The 18,081-nt window shown below is 41.7% G+C and overlaps 1 protein-coding gene across 2 annotated transcripts in view; it reads left to right on the forward strand.

The window, feature by feature from the left end:
• The window catches only part of b3glcta (beta 3-glucosyltransferase a), a 54,038-nt gene extending 38,081 nt beyond the window's left edge, over nt 1-15,957 (forward strand). For both annotated transcript variants that reach the window (XM_079271992.1, XM_079271993.1), the window contains 9 exons: nt 1,875-2,011; nt 2,127-2,190; nt 2,328-2,459; nt 4,600-4,669; nt 6,707-6,820; nt 12,076-12,175; nt 12,642-12,761; nt 13,641-13,785; nt 15,443-15,957. In XM_079271992.1, the coding sequence (XP_079128118.1) occupies nt 1,875-2,011; nt 2,127-2,190; nt 2,328-2,459; nt 4,600-4,669; nt 6,707-6,820; nt 12,076-12,175; nt 12,642-12,761; nt 13,641-13,785; nt 15,443-15,610 (1,050 nt within the window). In that variant the 3' untranslated portion in view covers nt 15,611-15,957. The remainder of the gene's footprint in view (nt 1-1,874; nt 2,012-2,126; nt 2,191-2,327; nt 2,460-4,599; nt 4,670-6,706; nt 6,821-12,075; nt 12,176-12,641; nt 12,762-13,640; nt 13,786-15,442) is intronic.
• The last annotated feature ends 2,124 nt before the right edge of the window (nt 15,958-18,081 follow it).

An 18,081-nucleotide genomic window follows, 5' to 3' on the forward strand; every position in this document is an offset into this window, starting at 1 on the left:
ATGTTTACGGCTTGGTAGCACGTACCTGGGGTCCAAAGCTTTGAGACGGTGAATAAACCCCGGCTTTTCCACGGTGTATATGGGCACCATATCTTTTGCGATATACATCGCGACTGCATCCGTGATGGCTTTCCACCGGGCACTCTTCTTCTCATGCGGAGTACAGTTGGTGAATGTCTCCAAAATGCTGGGTTGTGAAGCTGGGTTGTGAAGCGGCCAGCAGTGAAGCTGCTGGCCGCCATTGTTTTAGTTTGTAAACAATGCGCGCGCACTCTACTACGGGAAAAAGGGGTGGGGGCGATTTTCTCGATTTTCAATAAAACACATCGCCTTAAAGCACACATTCGAATTAATCGATTAAATCGATTTATCGCCCAGCCCTACAACGAGCCCAAGCATACAGCAAAAGCTCCACAGAATGGTCCAAAGACAACAAGGTGAATGTTCTGGAGTGGCCAAGTCAAAGCCCAGACCTCAATCCAATCCAGAATCTGTGGCTGGACTTGAGAAGAGCAGTTCACGCCCGATGCCTGAGTAACCTGACAGAGCTTGAGCTGTTTTGAAGAAGAATAGAGAAACATCTTCGTGTCCAGATGTGCCAGCCTGAGTGAGACACATCCACACACACACACACACTCAGTGCTGTGATTGCAGCCAAAGGTGCATTTACTAAATACTGACCTGAAGGGGGTGAATACTTATGCAATTCACTTTACTTTACCTAAATATATTTTTAATTAATTTACATTGTTTTGTAAAAATCTGTTTTCACTTTGATATTAAAGAGGTTTTTTTTGCAAATTCTTGTCAAAACAATCCAAATTATATTGACCATGATTTCATGTGTAAATGCAACAAAAGGATGAAACATCCAAGGGGGGTGAATACTTATGCAAGGCACTGTAGGTAGTGTGATGATCAAAGGTGAGTTCATTGCCAAAGGACAAGAGTATTCATTATCATGTGATTATCTTCAACCTTATCCTGAGGACAAGGAGACGATGGATACAATGTTTTATGATTTGATTCATTCCAACATGCCCGAAAGCAAAGACTTCTCTCTCAGGTGTTACAGGTCAGTGTGGTCAACCGTGTGCTGGAATAAGCAATACAAAAACACCTCTCAGTATAAAGCTATGAAATTGAACAGCTTCCACAATGACCATGAAGTTGAATGAACACATCTGTAAAACAGTTTCAACAAAAACTGAACTCTCAACCTGTATTAACAGTGCGGCTGTTGTATTAGACTGTTGTTGCTGGATGATTCGAATATGCTGGCAACCTCAGTGTCAGTGTCGTGAATAAAATATTTCAAATGACTTCATGAACTCACGTAACCTCCATCGAAACAATAATGTGACATTCTGGCGGAGAGTTAGATGAGAAGATCGATACAACTCTCATATCTGTGCTGGAAGTTAAAGACAGCAGCTGGTTAGCTTAGCTTAGCACAAAGACTGGAAATGGGGGGAAACTGCTAGCATGGCTCTGTCCAAAGCTAACATAAATTTGCACACTGAGACGTTCCCAACATGTTGAAGTATTCCTTTAAAATGAATCTATTCATGTACGTATTTTCTTTAAATATAAGACATTTGTTTACTCGAGATATGTCATGTATTTTGATTAGAGCCTTTATGGCTACATTACCTGGTATTTCTTGATCTTTTTTCAATCACAAAATCTCGTTATTTTCACTGCCGGTGACAAATTTTTTTGTCAGGAAAGAATTTCAAAGATTTTCTGGCAAGTGAAGCGTGAAAACTCCCAAATTGGGCCAGAAGCTTGATATGTTAATGGTAAAAAAAATAAAAAAAAGTAAAGAGAAGTAACCTGCTCTCATGCTAACATCCAGTCACGTCATTTCTCAGGAGTGGTTTCTTGGTAAGCCCCTCCATGACGAGGAGTCGACCATCATTCATCATTACGCGTTTGCAGAGAATCCCTCCATCTTTAAATATCCAGACTTTGCTGCTGCTTGGGCCGTAAGCACCCCCCTTGTTGTGCGGTGAGTATGTGCAATAAACCAGTTTGTGTCTGTAAAATTGATTCATTCCGTTCTATCACAGCTGTAGTATTTGAGAGGTATATGTGTATCCAAGTTCTGTGATTTGTTATTTTAGGCTTGCGAACAAAGTGAGAGATGAGCCGCTGAAATCTGACTTCACCATTGACCTGAAACATGAGGTGAGGTAGCACACTTCACAAGTCACACTGTTGCCTTCAGACGGAAAACATAAAGCTTATAATGCTCATAATAACGCACTAATGCCTTAAAGATTGCATGTTGTCTTCAGATCAAATATCAATCTGTGTTGTTACAGGTTGCTTTGTATATCTGGGACAATGGGAACGGCCCTCCTCTCACTGCTGTCCCTGAGCTGTGCACTGAGCCGGAGGACTCCCCTCAGACCCGCCACTGTGCCACCGCTCTGAGCACCGAGCCTCCTCTGTGTGTGAGTACTGCATTTGCTCTGTGTGCAGATCAATTCGATTGTCCTCGATTCCCAGGAGATCAGGGAACAGAACAGAATTAAGCAAGATAAAACAGAGGGCGCTTCGCTTGAGGATGCTGGCAGTTCTTGCGTTGATGTACGATATTCGGCCATGCTCACGGCCGCATCGGAGCACCACCAATATTTCACCGTGCAGCACGGCCTTGGATATGATTGCCTTTATCCAACATTCAGCTGAACATTGTGCATTAACCCGAAAAAGACAGGAGTTTTTTGCTCTGCTTGTATGCTAAATTAGATTTATTCATCCGCCAAGAAAGAAACTAAGCCACATCCTTCAGCATCCTCCCATAATCTAGAGTTACATCTGACTTATTTTTGATATCAACATTAGACATAATGATCGGGTCACGAAGTAAGTACGGACGCTCTCAGTGTCGTGCAAAATAACTCATTTAGTCTACGTCAAATCAAAGTGTCTGCGCATTTGCATTTATTGTGAAAAGAAAGAAAATACTGCTACAGTATATTATTGTGGCATGCTTTGCCACATTACACCCAATATATATTGTCAGTATTATGTGTTCTCTAGCTGGGAGCCAATTAGAAGGGTCAGCCATCCGATGCGCCCTAAATGCGCCCTAAAACGATCAATAATGTTCAGAAGAACAGATGTGTGCAGGGATGCGTGCTTGACTGTAGCTTTCTCGGGAGGAGGTGAGGGGAGTGAAACTTGGGATGCTAGAACTACAGCAGAAAGTATCCCAATTCTGAGTTCCCCTCCCTCAGAATTCTGCCCTCTTAGATCTGCCAGAGAAGAAATCCAATCTGATCTTTTCATTTGTGATTCAAATCACATTCTGCATGTGCATGTGCGGTTTAGATGTTGCAGTCTGAACTGTCAGATTTATATTCATGCATTTTTTACGTCCCGGTGGAATCACTATCTCATATATAAAATATGAGGACAGTGAGGATTGCCACCAGCAATAGGAAGACTTATGCAGCCAGTGGAGAATCGTAAAGGTCACAGGTTTAATGAGTATGCAGGCAGAAGTTTCCATTCAGACCAAACAAGAGGGGACGTATCGTAATCGGACAGTTTTCGAAACGCTTGCAAGACAAATTTGCCAAGAAGGGACCACAGCGGCACGCGGCTGCAGCGTCAACAAAGAGTCAAAAGCCTCAAGAGGCAGATTCAAGGAGGCAAAGGACAAAACATGTCCTTTTTATTTCAGGCAATACACTTCTAGTGGTATTGCTGCTCTCTGCATTTCAGCAGTCTTTTTATCAAATGAGTAAAAACAGACAAAAAGAGCCTGCTTACAGTGCACACTGTCCTGTAATACTTGGATGAGAGTGTGTCTGACGGTGCTGTCAGTGTAGCTGGATGTTCTGTGTGATCAACATTTGTAGATTCTCAAAATATGTTGCTCTACAACTGCTGCACGTGTAAGTAAACAACTGTTTCCGAACAGGAAATGAATACAACAAATAGTGACTAGTTGCTGCCCTAATTTGGACTTTATTGTTTTATGTTCCAACTTTAGTTTTTTCCGATGCTCAGGCGTCGTCAGGGCACAAGCGTTACTTTACATCACATCCTTGGAAAAGTGATGGTTTGTGCAGCAGCCGATGGCATTTGAATGCAGCGTACGCTCTGAATGCATTCTGTCTGTTGTTGATTGAGTGAATGTCTCTGCGTGACTGTTTGAGTTTGTGAAACAGTCCAGCCTCTTTCGCTTTGCACTGCATGTGGTAAGAAAGGGCTCTGAGATGCGCACAGATCATCATCTTTCCCAGTCTCACTTGTTGCTCGTCTTTTTACTCCCAAGGCTTACATTTTACAAATGTACCCTGAATTCAGCATAAACTGCTTCATTTTTTTTAAACATGCTGCAGTGTTATCAGCTGCTCTTTCTGTAGTTTCAGAGGGAGAACAAAGACAGATGACCTCAGACAATTTACAGAAATATCCCACAGATCACTTAGACACTGAATATTGCCTGAAAATGTCAATCTCAACCATTTGGCTGAGCTGCATGCACAGTTGCACAGTAAAATATATTCTGTTTTAATCATAAATGATTTATGTTCATGTGAGCGTTTCTCTGATTCATGTCTTCTGTTTTCATCAAAGGGGGAGCCTGTAAATAAAGAAGATATATTTGTTGCTGTGAAAACGTGTGGGAAGTTTCACAGTGAAAGAGGTAAGTCATACTCCCACTCTTACAGAATCCGCCAAAGATGCACAATTTCCTTTTAAAATGGCACATGCTTCTGTCTCGTTGTTCACTCCTAATGGATCGGTTTTACTTTTGACACGTGTGACTATAAAGGAGTTTTAGCTTATCATCATGATAAAGTCTTTTATTTAATCTTTCCACCGTGCTATCTGAATGGATTTGATAATATTAAGGCATAAAAAGAGTGCTAATTGCATCCTGCAGATATTAAGAAATGACTTACTGATTTGAATCGGCTTATTTGTGAGCCTTGCTTGAAGTTACTCTTATCTGTGAATCTGCTTCTCTTTTAACCTGATACAAATGTAGCCGGTTGAGTCAATAGATCAAATTGCAGATTCATTTCAAAGGGATCAGACAAATTCTACACTTCATTCAAAGAGTGTCACTCAAAAGTAATTGCACTAATTACCTTAATTACCATTTCCTCTGGCAAGCTGCCGTCATCTGTTTCAAGATGAAATGAATATCAGATTTATGTATCAACGGTTAGCTTAGATCAAGAAGCAAAAGGCATGAAAGAGCCTCGTATTTCATTCACAATGCCACTAAGTGTTGCTTCTTCTGTATCTCGAGTGATTATACACAGCAGTACAAATACAATGATATGGACATGAAAAGGTGCAGTCATCTATTTAGAAATTAGAGTTGGAAAAAGAAAAAGGTCTGAACAATCTGATGTGGTTGCCGAGTTTTTCTTTTCTCTTTATGGTGGCTCAGAGGTTTGTTGAGTTTTATTGTATCAAAAACAATCCGCACACAACACACTTTTTCAAATATTCTCCCGAACACAAAAACAAAAGACAGAAATGTAATTCCTACTTGGGACAAAACATACTAAATGAAATAAAAGAAACGATAAAAAGCATATAACACAAATGAAGAGTGCTGTGCCTCTGCTTCATTACAGTCCATTAATTTCCAAGTTGTGACATGCATGTTGAATAGTACAGTGTAATAATATAGTACATTCATATGGTACATTTGTACTGAAATACTAATTGTTAAAGGAATTTAAAAAGTATCTTGTGCCTCACTGTAACTCAGTACCAGTAGTAACGTGCAGTAACGTGCAGGTTGTTTAGTTGGAAGATGTGTGGGTTGGCAGCGTGTTTTCAAACTGATCCTTAACATCTATTGATTGTCTGCTACAGTACGGCAGGCAGGAAACATCTGACCTGCATGATGCACTTCAGTATAAATGTGGCGATATGAAAAAGCACTGTGATATTTAGAGCCTAATTGTCCTTACTTTTCCACACGAGTTCAGTTCAGAGCCATAAGAGGAAGCGAAGGCCAGCCAACCCAACTTTTGTTCTTCTTTGGTTCGTTCTTTCGGTGTCCGACATGCCACTCGGATTCACTTTTGTTGATTGATGAGAGTTGAACACAGCCTCGAGCTGCTGCTGTGAATCTCTGGGTATTCTGTGTTTCTCAGCGCCGCGTACACTCTCGCCTCAACAACCCAGAAACTCATCACAAAACCTCCAGATCTCATCAGTCAGCTCCCAATCAAATCTACTGGAAAACTGTCTTTGGGGGAGAAAAAAAACTTCTGCAACTGCAGAGAGTGCCTCTTTTTTTACAGGATGTAAAGGTTTAGTGATTTTAACCATTAATAACACGAATGGAACATTAAGTGGCAAGGACTTAAACGTATTTAAATTTGAATTCCTCAAATGACAAAAGGTTTCGTACATGCCACGCTGTATCTGTGTCATACGCATAATACCTAGGTCTGTTATCGTATCTTAGTTATCTGGAACTTTTAACAAGGTGGGTTGATTAAAGATGCACAATATTTTTTCATATTTTCCTCTTTTATTTTCTATTAAAAGGAATAAATCGACCTCTCTCTTGATTTATTCCTTCAGTCGTCTTTAATAGCATCAGAGAAGCAACGTATGGCCATAAATATGAAATAACCATTTGCACAGAACCAGAGGTCTGCTTGTTGTGAAACTCAGTGAACACCATTCATTTTTCTCCCCTTTGCTTTAGTTCCGGTGATAAAGAAGACTTGGGAACAGGATGCCTTCTTTCTAGAGTACTACAGTGACCACGCTGATCCTTCAATACCAACCATTGATTTAGGAGTCCCAAATACTGAAAGAGGTAAGTGCTCCTTTTGCAGGCTTCTGATGACACAGCTTTGATGAATACTCGATTCTGATTGGTCAATAACGGTCTGCTATTTCTTTCTAGCTTTTTTACTGTCAGACCACTGCGATTTTTGATCTCCCTACTCAGCGAGTGGACTACTTTTCCAAAGGGGATGCCAATAAAATCTTCTTTAAATCAAAAGCTACACGAAATGTCAAACCAAGGTTGAACGTTTATTTGACATTTTTGTCAATTGTGTCGGTATTTTTTAGTGTTTGGTGCTAAAACTATTGCACGCCTTCTTTTATGTTTCTCGGAATAATTCTGAGTTGATAAATGGGTCTGTGCCTGAAGAGCTTCACTCTGACTGAGAGCTATAAACTGCACATTAACTCAGCAGAAGCTTGGCCAACATCCACTGCTGAGTTGCAGGACTGTCAGTATTTAATGAAATGTTTGCTCCAGATATTTGTTTGGTTAAGAGCTGGTGATAATTTGTTTTTGTGGGGCGTTTGGGGCTCAGGAGGGAGAGCGGTTCGTCCACGAATCGGAAGACCGACGCGTCGATCCGCGGCTCCTCTAGCCCGCACGTCAAAGTGTCCTCGGGCAAGATACTGAACCTCAAATTGCACCTGAAGGCTGTGCCATCAGCGTGAGCGTGAATGGCAGCCTCTGCTATCGGTGTATCGATGTGTGTGTGAATGTTGACATGTAGTGTAAAGCACTTCATGTTCAGAAGAACAGAAAGTCACTCGATAAATGCTCATCGCTTTAATTCTCAATTCATTCTTTAAACACACCTTTTAAAGTGTTGTTTTAAAGGAATAGCTTGTCAATTTTGAAAGGCGTTTCTCGAGGGTTGGATGGGCGAGCTGGTTCCCCCTGTTTCCCTTCTCTATGCTTAGTTAGATTAGTTTCTACACATAATGACAGCGGTGCACATATTCTCATTGAACTTTCTTTTATTAAGCCAATGAGAGCATTTCCCATATTGTCAAACTATTCCTTCAAATCCCCATCCATCATTGTTAATTAAGTGTTAATGTCATATCACAGAATAGAAGTTTGAGGAAACATTTTTTTAAACGACGCAAAAGACGTCTTCAATATTTATGTTTCATGTCATGGCGCAGACACAAAAAACATGTTGTCATATGTACAGGCACAAGCAAGTACAGAACATGTATCATGTAGTATTTATTTTACTTGAACTCAAAAGTAATCAAGAAGCAAAGAAAACAAAGCCCACAGTGGATCTTGATATATGAGCACGAGGTCTGGCTGAATGGGAAAACCTGGAACAGAGAAGGAAAACGCAATCGGCAGCTCGGAGAGGCTGGTGACTGCTTCAGCTTCTCCTGAGGGAAATGCTGGACGCGAGAAATCCATAATGAATAATAAAGAGAAACAAGTATGAGAACATCAACCGCTCAAAGCAAAAGGGTAGCTTTTGAAGACGGCGGTAGATCTCTTCTCTTCTGGCTGCCTGTGCCAGAGGCCACTTCAGCCATTTCACAGGACCTTTAGACCTCTTATGTTGCACCTTAATGAGATGATGCATAGGCTGGAGCCGCTTTCAGCCAGCGGGTGGGGGTTGTTGTTCCAAAGAGTCTTGTTTAGTCTCTTCAGGTTCTGTCTGCAGGCAGCTCAGATATTTATCAAGGGCCTCTTTGCATTGAGGCAGCGACTGATGCAAACTACTCGCATGCGGACGAGTCTCTTGCAGAGCCGAGCCTCGTCGAGAATAAAAGTCAACCCTTTCTTGTAAAGCTACTTCGTTATCTGTCCAGTTTGTTGTTGATATGCAACCCCCGTGCTCGAGGGCCGCCTCATCTCCACCTCCCCGTTGTGGACAGTGACAGGTCTCAGCTGCTTCTTGCTCTGTAACAAATCCACCAGCTCCTCTGCCTTCCCGACTCTGAACTACAGGTAGTTTGTGCACCAATTGTCAATGCTCTTGGATTTCAGGCATACTACTGGATCATCACTGAAGTAATCACATTGGATGTTATAAATCAAATGTTCATGGGAAATATCCACACGGACAATCTGATTTAAGAAAGTTTGATCAGATTTCTGAAGATGTGTCTCGGCCCCAGCTGCTCAAATCAGATTTCAAACCTTTACGTCACACCTTAATGTCACATTCAGAACGATGTTACCCCTGTCAGCTAACCGCAAGACTGCAGCGGGGATCAGCAGGGATGGAGGAGTTTCGCTCTGCGACTAGATATTGTTGTTCTGTGAAGAGCAAGACAATCTGTCTTTGGCCCAGCCTGCTGCTCGTTATGTCCCCTCCGGGCCTCCGTATCTGGTGGTGAAATGCCAGTAAATGCAAATGTGTGAGTTGTTTACACCATCGCTGCAACCACTGACCTTACGGACGCATCTCATAAAAGTAGAAGCATGACTGCAGAGCCTCTCGAGATGGCAGACCTATAGTGTAAAGTTGAAGGTGACTGTAAAATCCCAGAGGCCACCACAGTGCCTCTCGTCATTATTTTCATTATTCAAACTGTAAATCTGCTGATTGTTTGCTCAATCTAATCAATTAATCATTTGGTCAATGAGATGTAAGAAAATCAACATGTTTACATGCTTTAATGTTCAAAAACATTCTGTCTGTCTGAATATTCCTGAAACTGTTTTAACGCCTGTCTAGTTAAGCCTCCCTTAACTAACTTTGTGCAAGGTGCACCTTTACAAAGGTAGTTCTCAAGCCCTGGGGGGGTGGTACATTCTAATGAGCCTGTGTGTGACATGGGAAGTGGATCCACATCTGATTGGCTTGTTGAATCACATGTTTTCTGACCCATTGCAGCCCACAAAGAAGCTGACTGGCTTGTCTTATTTCACAGTTTGCGGGGATGCTAGGCACTCCGGCTACCCATATGTCTGTGCACAAGCACTGAAAAAGGTATTTTTCATGATATGTCCCCTTTAGGTTTACTCTGATTTAATATATAGATATAAATAGAATCAAATCCTCATATTTGACAATCAAATGAATCGATTAACTGACTCATAGTTGCTGCTCTAGTGCGTAGATAAACTGGGAACCTATTCAATATGTTCAATGGTCTTCTTTCCCATTAAGCAGAACAACATTAATAATCCAGATGTTTAGTTGATGTTGGTCATGATATTGTGCCCCATGCTACAGATGCTGGGCCAGGACAACAGGTGATGTGTGCTGCCATTCACGGTTTGCTTACTCCCAAGCTGGCAGGCTGACAGCTGGTTATGCTGTGACAGATTAAAAAAGAAATCAAGTGCAAGTTGTCTGGCTTCTCAAACCTGCTCATTTGCATAACTCGACACGTTACCAAGCCCAGACCACTGAGAGTTGCTTGCGAGTTTGATGTCTTACACCAGAGACAGCCGCGGCTCTGCTCTGTTCAACCAATAAATTATGTTTTTACTGAAGTCTTTTCCTCTAATTTTGCCTTCCACTGCATGCCAGGAGTTTTACTCTTCGGGAGGCAACAATTGAGTGTTGAAAGTTTAGCAGCAATCCAAATATGCCATCATCAAGGCAGGGGGACTTTCTCTAGTTTGGTAAGCAGCCAGATACTGAAGCTACTTTCACTTTAGTAACTCATTTTTTCACCTTCCACTGACTTCATTGATTCCACTGACTTGCCAGCGCTTTGACGACAGCACTAATGTCGGCTTGTATAATACAATATTTCTGTATATTTTGAAGAGAATGGTCAGACCTCAGCTAATAGCTATTATTTAGCTCATACATTTTAAATGGATAGATGCATACTATGCATGAAACATAAAGAAAGCAGTCTGAGGTTGCAAGTTGTTTGATATAGTCAAGACAGAGCAAGTGAGGGTGATGCAAGACCTTGAAATGGGAAAATGGCATAGGAATTGAATCAAGTAAATACTCAGCTATTCATGGTCGAGTGTCTGATTCCAGGAGAAGACCCGGTGATGGAAGACACTTCTGAGGAGCTTTATGCTCAAGTAAACGTAGCAGTGGTAGGTCTCTTTGTAATGATAGATACTGCATCTCTCCATGCCCCTGAACGCCGCTCACTAACCTCCTCCAACTAGAAACACGATTACCGGGCTCGTATGGAAATCTGCCTCTAAAAGTGAATTTTTGGATTTTACTCCTGTCAGCGGTTCAAGGTGTCCTTACTTATTCTATATTCAGATACTCTGTAAAAAAAACACGTGGGTGCCTTATAAATAAAACAGTACGGTCTCAGTGTTCTTTGTGATGCTTGCCACCAGGAATTTCCATGTCTCAGCCCCGATGCTGCGCAGATATTGGGATTCTGATGAGAATATCTCTCTTATGGTATGTGTTGTGTACTACCACATCACTATTTTTGGGAGTTGGCAGAACATTTTGTTCCATCTGGCAGTCATGTCAAACATGCCGGAGTAAAAGTTTGATCTGCCTGGCCCATCATGCAAAACATACCTTATTATGTCTCTGAGATGCCAGAATGTAGACAACAGCCTTCTCTCTGCTCACAGAGCTCTAGAGGACACATCCTTGCATTGGAGAGATTTTCTTTCATGCTGTACAATACGAATCTTAACAAGGTGGCAAGGTCATTTTTGCCCCTTTTTAATGTTTGACACTTGTTTTATCACTGCAGTACGGCTGAGGTGTCCGCCTACAGCCCCGAATGCTTTTGAGGTGTCCTTGAGCAGAATGCAGAACCGCTACTTGTTCACACGTTGTAGCTTTAAAGCGTGCAACTGTCAAGTTCATGCTAAAATAGAAGCGAAAGTTGCAAATGTACTGCATCCTTATTAGGTTTGGGCTCCGTAGTCGCGCTCATTTGTATCGCCTCCTCAAAGGCTCCTTTCAAGAGAATGAAAGTCTGATTAACACATTGTTGCAATGGTTTTCATATTGTTTGAAACCCTATCGGCCACATCTAATGGGGGTTTTTTCTCATCAGGCATCGAAGCTGTTGTCTTATGTAATGTCTTCTCCTAAGTATAATGTTGCTGTTTTCTTAGTTACTAACTGTGACAGTTGGTTAGCTTTCAAATCCTTTAGCATTAGCGTAATATACGACGACCGTTTTCTTTTTGTGGCAGAGCTGTTGTCCTCCGTATGTATTTGTGCGTATGCAGGCGTGTGTGTGCGCATGTAAATACCTGCTTATGCCAAGTGTGTTTTTTCTTACCACGACAGGGTGATTTATCTGTGTAAACCAGATTACAGCACATGGTCAATATGTGATTAAGTCGTACAGGCCAGTGTATTGATAGCGTGTCTCTTTTTGCAGGCCACTGCGGGAAAACGTTTGCCATCCTTCAAAGATTTCTAAGCGGCGCTGTCCCGGACACCAAGTGGCTCCTTGTCGTGGACGATGACACACTTATCAGGTATATTTTCATCATCTGGAAATGAGTTTTCAACGTGGTGTTTCTTCACCTATTTTCTTTTCAACTGGGACACAGCGTCTCATTCTTTAAATGCCATGCTTTCATTTTTCTCCGAGTTTGAGTGACATTTACTCATACATTTTGTAACAGATTCTGTCTCACAGCCATGAAAAGGTTTGCACAGTGAACGAGAGAAACGCCCAGAATGAAGTCATTTTGGGAAAATGAGTTCCAGAGATATTACCATCTTGTCGAACATCTAAAAAGCTCAGTCCATAAATTGAAGTCCGGCTGGCTTCACTATATATATCTGTGAGGTTGCCCCCTCATGTGGAAGCCCCTGGATCTGTAATGGTGCATGAGGGACAGCAGTTCTTTCACCTTCTCAATGGACGGTTTCATATGTGTGTGTACGGCGCGGGCATTTGTGTATAATGATTATGAGTTTGATCTGTGCTTCCTTTAGCCTCTCCCGACTACAAGTCTTGCTGAGCTGTTACAACCCCTCTGAACCAGTGTGTCTCGGGGAGCGGTACGGCTACGGCCTGAGCCAAGGCGGCTACAGCTACATCACGGGAGGTGGAGGGTGAGTATCTCCGCTCAGGTGCTCGGGGGGAATGGTGATGAAAGATACAGAGGCAGCGGCGGGACTGTAAAATATGTAATGGAAAACCTGTAATCTGTAATTTACTGATAAACTAGTTCAGTTTAAAAGTGTGTTGCTCCCTTAAGGGACATCGTGGTTTGCAGGCTGCATAAAAGATACTCAATAAAAATATGGAATGAATCACCGCAGAATAAAGCAAACGGTTGATAAGACAAGACAGGGAGTCGATGCTTAATATTCACACTACATGATACAAACGGTTGGTTGCTGCAAGACAACATATAAGACTAAAATAACAATTCCAAAGGGCTGATATTTTGTTATTGCCTGTAAGAAGAAGTGGGCAATAAGCACAAATTACATGTCAGCAGTCAGTGCTGGAGGGAAGCTGTGCAACCGACACATCTTGGGCCGTGAGCGAGAAACTATTTACGGACGCGTCAGTCTCTGTGACACTTTACAGCACTGCAAGTGCCAGTTTTTCTCAAAAGTGATATCTTCCAATAACTGTTATGAGCGGAGATGAGTGATATTTTTTTGGCAGCCCAAGATTTGTTTTTTCAAGTGTAATTGCGTCTCTTTCCAAAGACATGTCGCATCATTGTTGTGCAGAGCCGATTCACAGGAAAAAAACATCTCTCCCTCTCAGCTCGATTTTCAGTTTCACTCACTTACACTGTCGCCCTCTGTGACTGCATGAAATAAACATGCTGAACACGATGACAGCTGAAAGATATACTTGTTATTTTGTGGTCATTTCCAATATTTGCTGCCAAAGTGATCATTCACAGTGCAGCTAACAATCATCAGTCCCATGTATCTAGTTTAACATTGGTGGTGTCCGTCTCTGTGCTGCAGTATGGTGTTCAGCAGGGAGGCTGTGGTCCGACTTCTTGACAGCGGCTGCAAGTGCTACAGCAATGACGCGCCGGATGACATGGTGCTGGGAATGTGTCTCAATGCCGTCGGACTTCCCGTCACACACAGTCCACTCTTCCACCAGGTTGTCGTCACACTCTTACAACACTTTCTTCGTGTCTCCGTCTGTGTGTATTTGTACCACTGTTGGTGGGATTGATGTGGCTTATTTTCTTTGGAATGAAATACAATCCAAATATTGACTTGAAATAATTTTCTTTAGCTCGGTGACAAATCATCTTCCCTTCAGTGCCTGTTCGGTTGAAGGGGAAATTTTGCAGTGGGATTCGAGCTGCCTTTAAACAAATATACTGCAGAGAAAGTCAGATTTCATCACAGACACCTCTATCTTATTGGTAGTCGACAACAAAACTGGCTGGTGTCTGATATTCAGGAGCCCTCACAGGTGTTTTCAGTTTTTCCAGCTGATTCGACCCCTGCTTATGCAGCGTTTAAGTCGTATCTTAGACCGCTTTACCTTGGCGATATCGTGAATTCCTGACAGTCACCGTATCTCCCATCTGGCAAACAGAATAAAAAATGACTGCAAAGCTTGCAGGGTACGTGAGGATTTGCCAGCTCTAACCCTTCTGCTGACACAATGTAATTGCAGCATCATGTCACATTCACGTCACACGGGATGGATGGTAAAGATGGGAAAGATTCCCGAGGGTATAACTTGCTACTATGCACATCATTGGACGACTCAAGATGGTTGCAGGATTGGTTTTGTGAAGGTTAAACACGCTGTGCGATGATATCATAGCACTATATCAATTAATATGGTTGTAATTACTTTGAACGATGGATCTGAATGGGCATCCATATGTTAACCCTTTCAGGACGCGTTGTTAAGTTGGATGTATCTGAGCTTTTTAGAAAAATAAAAGCAGACATTCTGACTTCATCACAGCAGGAAAAGCACACGTGTTACTCATAACATTAACAGCGGCTCTGCTCTATTCAAGTGTCCCAGTTTGCCATGGCAGTGTCACAATCAACCAGCATGCACAAAACCAAGACCCTGAAACTGAAGCAGCTCAAAGGAAATCATCCATCATTCATTTTATTATTAACCACACTCGAGCGTTTCCTTCTATTACGGGTCAACATGAGTTCTGTAAGAAAGTTGATTGAAATACACACTCACACGGTCTGGCTCGGAGTGCTAATAAGCAGAGATGAGAGAAATCACCTGCGTGAGTGCACTGTGAGTGTGAAGGGCTTATATTAAGATGCCAGATTTCTAATATGTTGACAAATCAATACATTGAATTTTAGTCTATTGTGACAGATACTCAGCCAATAAAATCAACAAATAGGCCCTTTTCACAGCGGCCATTTTAACATGTCATAGCAGGGTAAACTCAGGTGTAATTGATCAAATTGAATTATGGTCCCCTTCTAATTTGTGTGTCACCGCCATTCCAGTGAGCCAACGTGCATACAAACCCGAGCCGAAATGGAAGAGGGCCATAATTAACGTTATTGATTACACCTGTGTTCACCCTGCAGTGACACGTCAAACTGGCTGCCGTGAAAAGGGCCGATTGTTACAACTTATTAATACGGTTACTCGTGCATGGTTGAATTTCATCTCCAAACACACGATAGTTTCAGTTGCTCAGTTTTCAACATAAACGTATACCTTCACGCCTTCACCGTTGCTCTCTGCAGCACTTGCACGCAGTCTCTTGTGTGCTGCTTCCAAATAAATGACTGTACTGCATCTTACCTTTCAGGCACGCCCAGAGGACTATGCCAGGGACTTCTTGGCACACCAGGTGCCCATCTCTTTCCATAAACACTGGAACATCGACCCCATTGCTGTTTACAACAAATGGCTTAAGGATGACGTGAGGGCAAAAGCTTCGGATGGACTTAATGACAACGCTAAGACGGAGTTATAATCATTTTAAGCACACAACTTGCCTATATGAGTGTGTGTGTGTGTGTGTGTATTATGGAGTCATGGAACTGAAACCTTGTCCTTCACAGATATAATTGTTTTTGTATTGTTGATGTGGAACTGTTAAGAGGGACCGTGCGAGCGTGTGCCTACGACTTCATCTGTGAGTGTCTTCATGGCTGAGATGCATGTTGAGGTTAAAGTTATTTTGGAAACATGGATATAATATGTGGATATTTATATCATATGAATAATCTGAACCTTGCAAAGGAGAAGCTGCTTCTCTGGGAGATACTGTGTCTTTAAAAAAAAGGGTCACTAATGCTGTACAATGTGCTCTATTTTGGCATAAAAGTATAGAATTGAGATTGAATTGTTTTCTGCTTTTCTATTTCATTGGAGGCTTATTATAGGATTTGGTTGAAACCAGTAATGTGTGAATATAAAGGTTCATTGAGGCTACGACTAAGATGGCGAAACACAGACTGTTTAGTGCAGCTAAAAGGCATTAGAGCGCTCTAAAGTGTGCTGAAGGTTTGTAATTACTCCCAACATGTAGCCTTTAAATGGGTCCAACTGCTGCTCGGGCAGATAAACGTCTTACCTTCACTTTAGACTCCCCCTAACACCCTCATTACATTTGTTTGGCCTTAGACCATCTGTTTCTTTCGGCGCTCTTTGAAAGTTGCAGGAACTAAAAAGGAGCATCATTTCAAAGACATAATTGCTCGTTAAACATTAGCTGATATCCTGAGGTAGGAGGTTGAAATTAGTTTTATCAACATCACAATTTCACAATTTCTTTTTCACAAGATGAATTGTCTTAGATAATTATTTGGCAGACCCAATGAGGTGCTAAACATTATGAAAGGTCTTTCAGAGACCTTGAGCTTGGGTTGAAGAACAGAACCTGTTTGCCATCTTAATACAAGGAATTTGCAGCTATAATGCTTCATTCTCACTACAATAAAAGCAGGTGGCTGCTTTCTCATGGTGGCAAACGCTTCAGAAGACTTGAGGATCAGAATCACAAATACTACATTGATCCCCGGGTCATGTTACAGTTGGTCCATGTTCCCTGGATTATGAAAGCCTTGATATTAATTACACTGAACTAATGGAAATTTGAAATGTTAATGTGGAAAAAAACGCCTTACTGTCAGCTTGTGAAAGACACAGTGATTCAGAGGACGTTTCTCTAGTACTCCTACGGTGAGAACTGTGATGCTAAATTTACACTGTCCTAATGGCACAGTGGGCCGGCTCGAGTTCATGCAAAGTCTATTAGCCTCGGGCATTTGAAGCTGTGTAATAAGGCAAGCAGACATCTCCTCACACACCTATGAATTGTAACCTATTTGCTGGAAACCAGTTAAAGTCCTAGTGGGACTCGAGTGATGAGTGGTGGTAAGACTTTGCACTGAGGGAAATCATCTGTGTAATTCTAAGTAGGTCCACACAACATGCTTGCTCTGCCGATATTTATAGCATGTCAGCAACAACATCCCAGTCGGGTTAGGCTTTGTCTGGTGTTGAATCGTATGCTTTAATCCTTGTCCAAAACAGTGAAACAGTAAGATGAGTGGAGCACTGTATTCCCTCCAAAACAACATTTTTATTTCCTGTTCAGCTAAGAGGTTTTTTTTTAGAAATGCTGAGGTTATGCACTCCACCCCCTCAGAAGAAAAATGAAAAGTCATTAAAAGAAACAAATGTATTTATTATTTTAACCTGCTTGATTCAATTTCCCTACTTAAAGGCCTCTCCACACTACCAGGTATACAGCTCTGAAGGGGAAGTAGTATATATATATATATATATATTTTTTTTTTTGGCCTAAAGAAATAGAAATATTTTTTTTAAAAACCACCGTCTGTAACTTTCAACTATAAACTCTCCTGCAGAAAAAATTCAATTATTCACAGAAAGAAAGACATGAGTTGGGCGTCCTCAGTAGTGAAGAGCACTACAGTCTGCAGAGCGACGTCCTGACCTTGCATAAAAACATCAGCTGTGCGGCTGTGAATGTGGCTTTGATGATGGTTTTAGTTACTGCAGGGATTTTGCATCATATGCTTAAAGAAACACCAGGCTTGCATTACCTTATTCATTTGTGCCACAGTTCTCTGCGAGCTGTTTTTTGTAAATATGTTTTTTGCCTTTTGTCCTCTTTGGTATCATCATACTTCACACATTGCATCCAGTTGGGGTTGTGTGCTTTATGTATAATTTACTCATGATAATAGTAATGGGCGAAAATCTGTCCAATTGTGTGAAAGAAGCAACATCTGGGATGGGTCTGTACGGCTTAATTTAACAATATTCGTCCTCAGTTTTACAGTGTTTATTCACTTAATGTGCAAACAAAGCATCCTCACTTACTTCTAGGTGTCATGCAGACAGTGTTGTTGTCCAGGTGTTAAGATTCTGCATCTGAGATTACTTCTATCAAAGCAAAAGTGCTTATTAAAA

The sequence above is a fragment of the Melanostigma gelatinosum genome (genome assembly GCF_949748355.1).
Source record: "Melanostigma gelatinosum genome assembly, chromosome: 7".
In the NCBI taxonomy this organism is placed as follows: Eukaryota; Metazoa; Chordata; class Actinopteri; order Perciformes; family Zoarcidae; genus Melanostigma; species Melanostigma gelatinosum.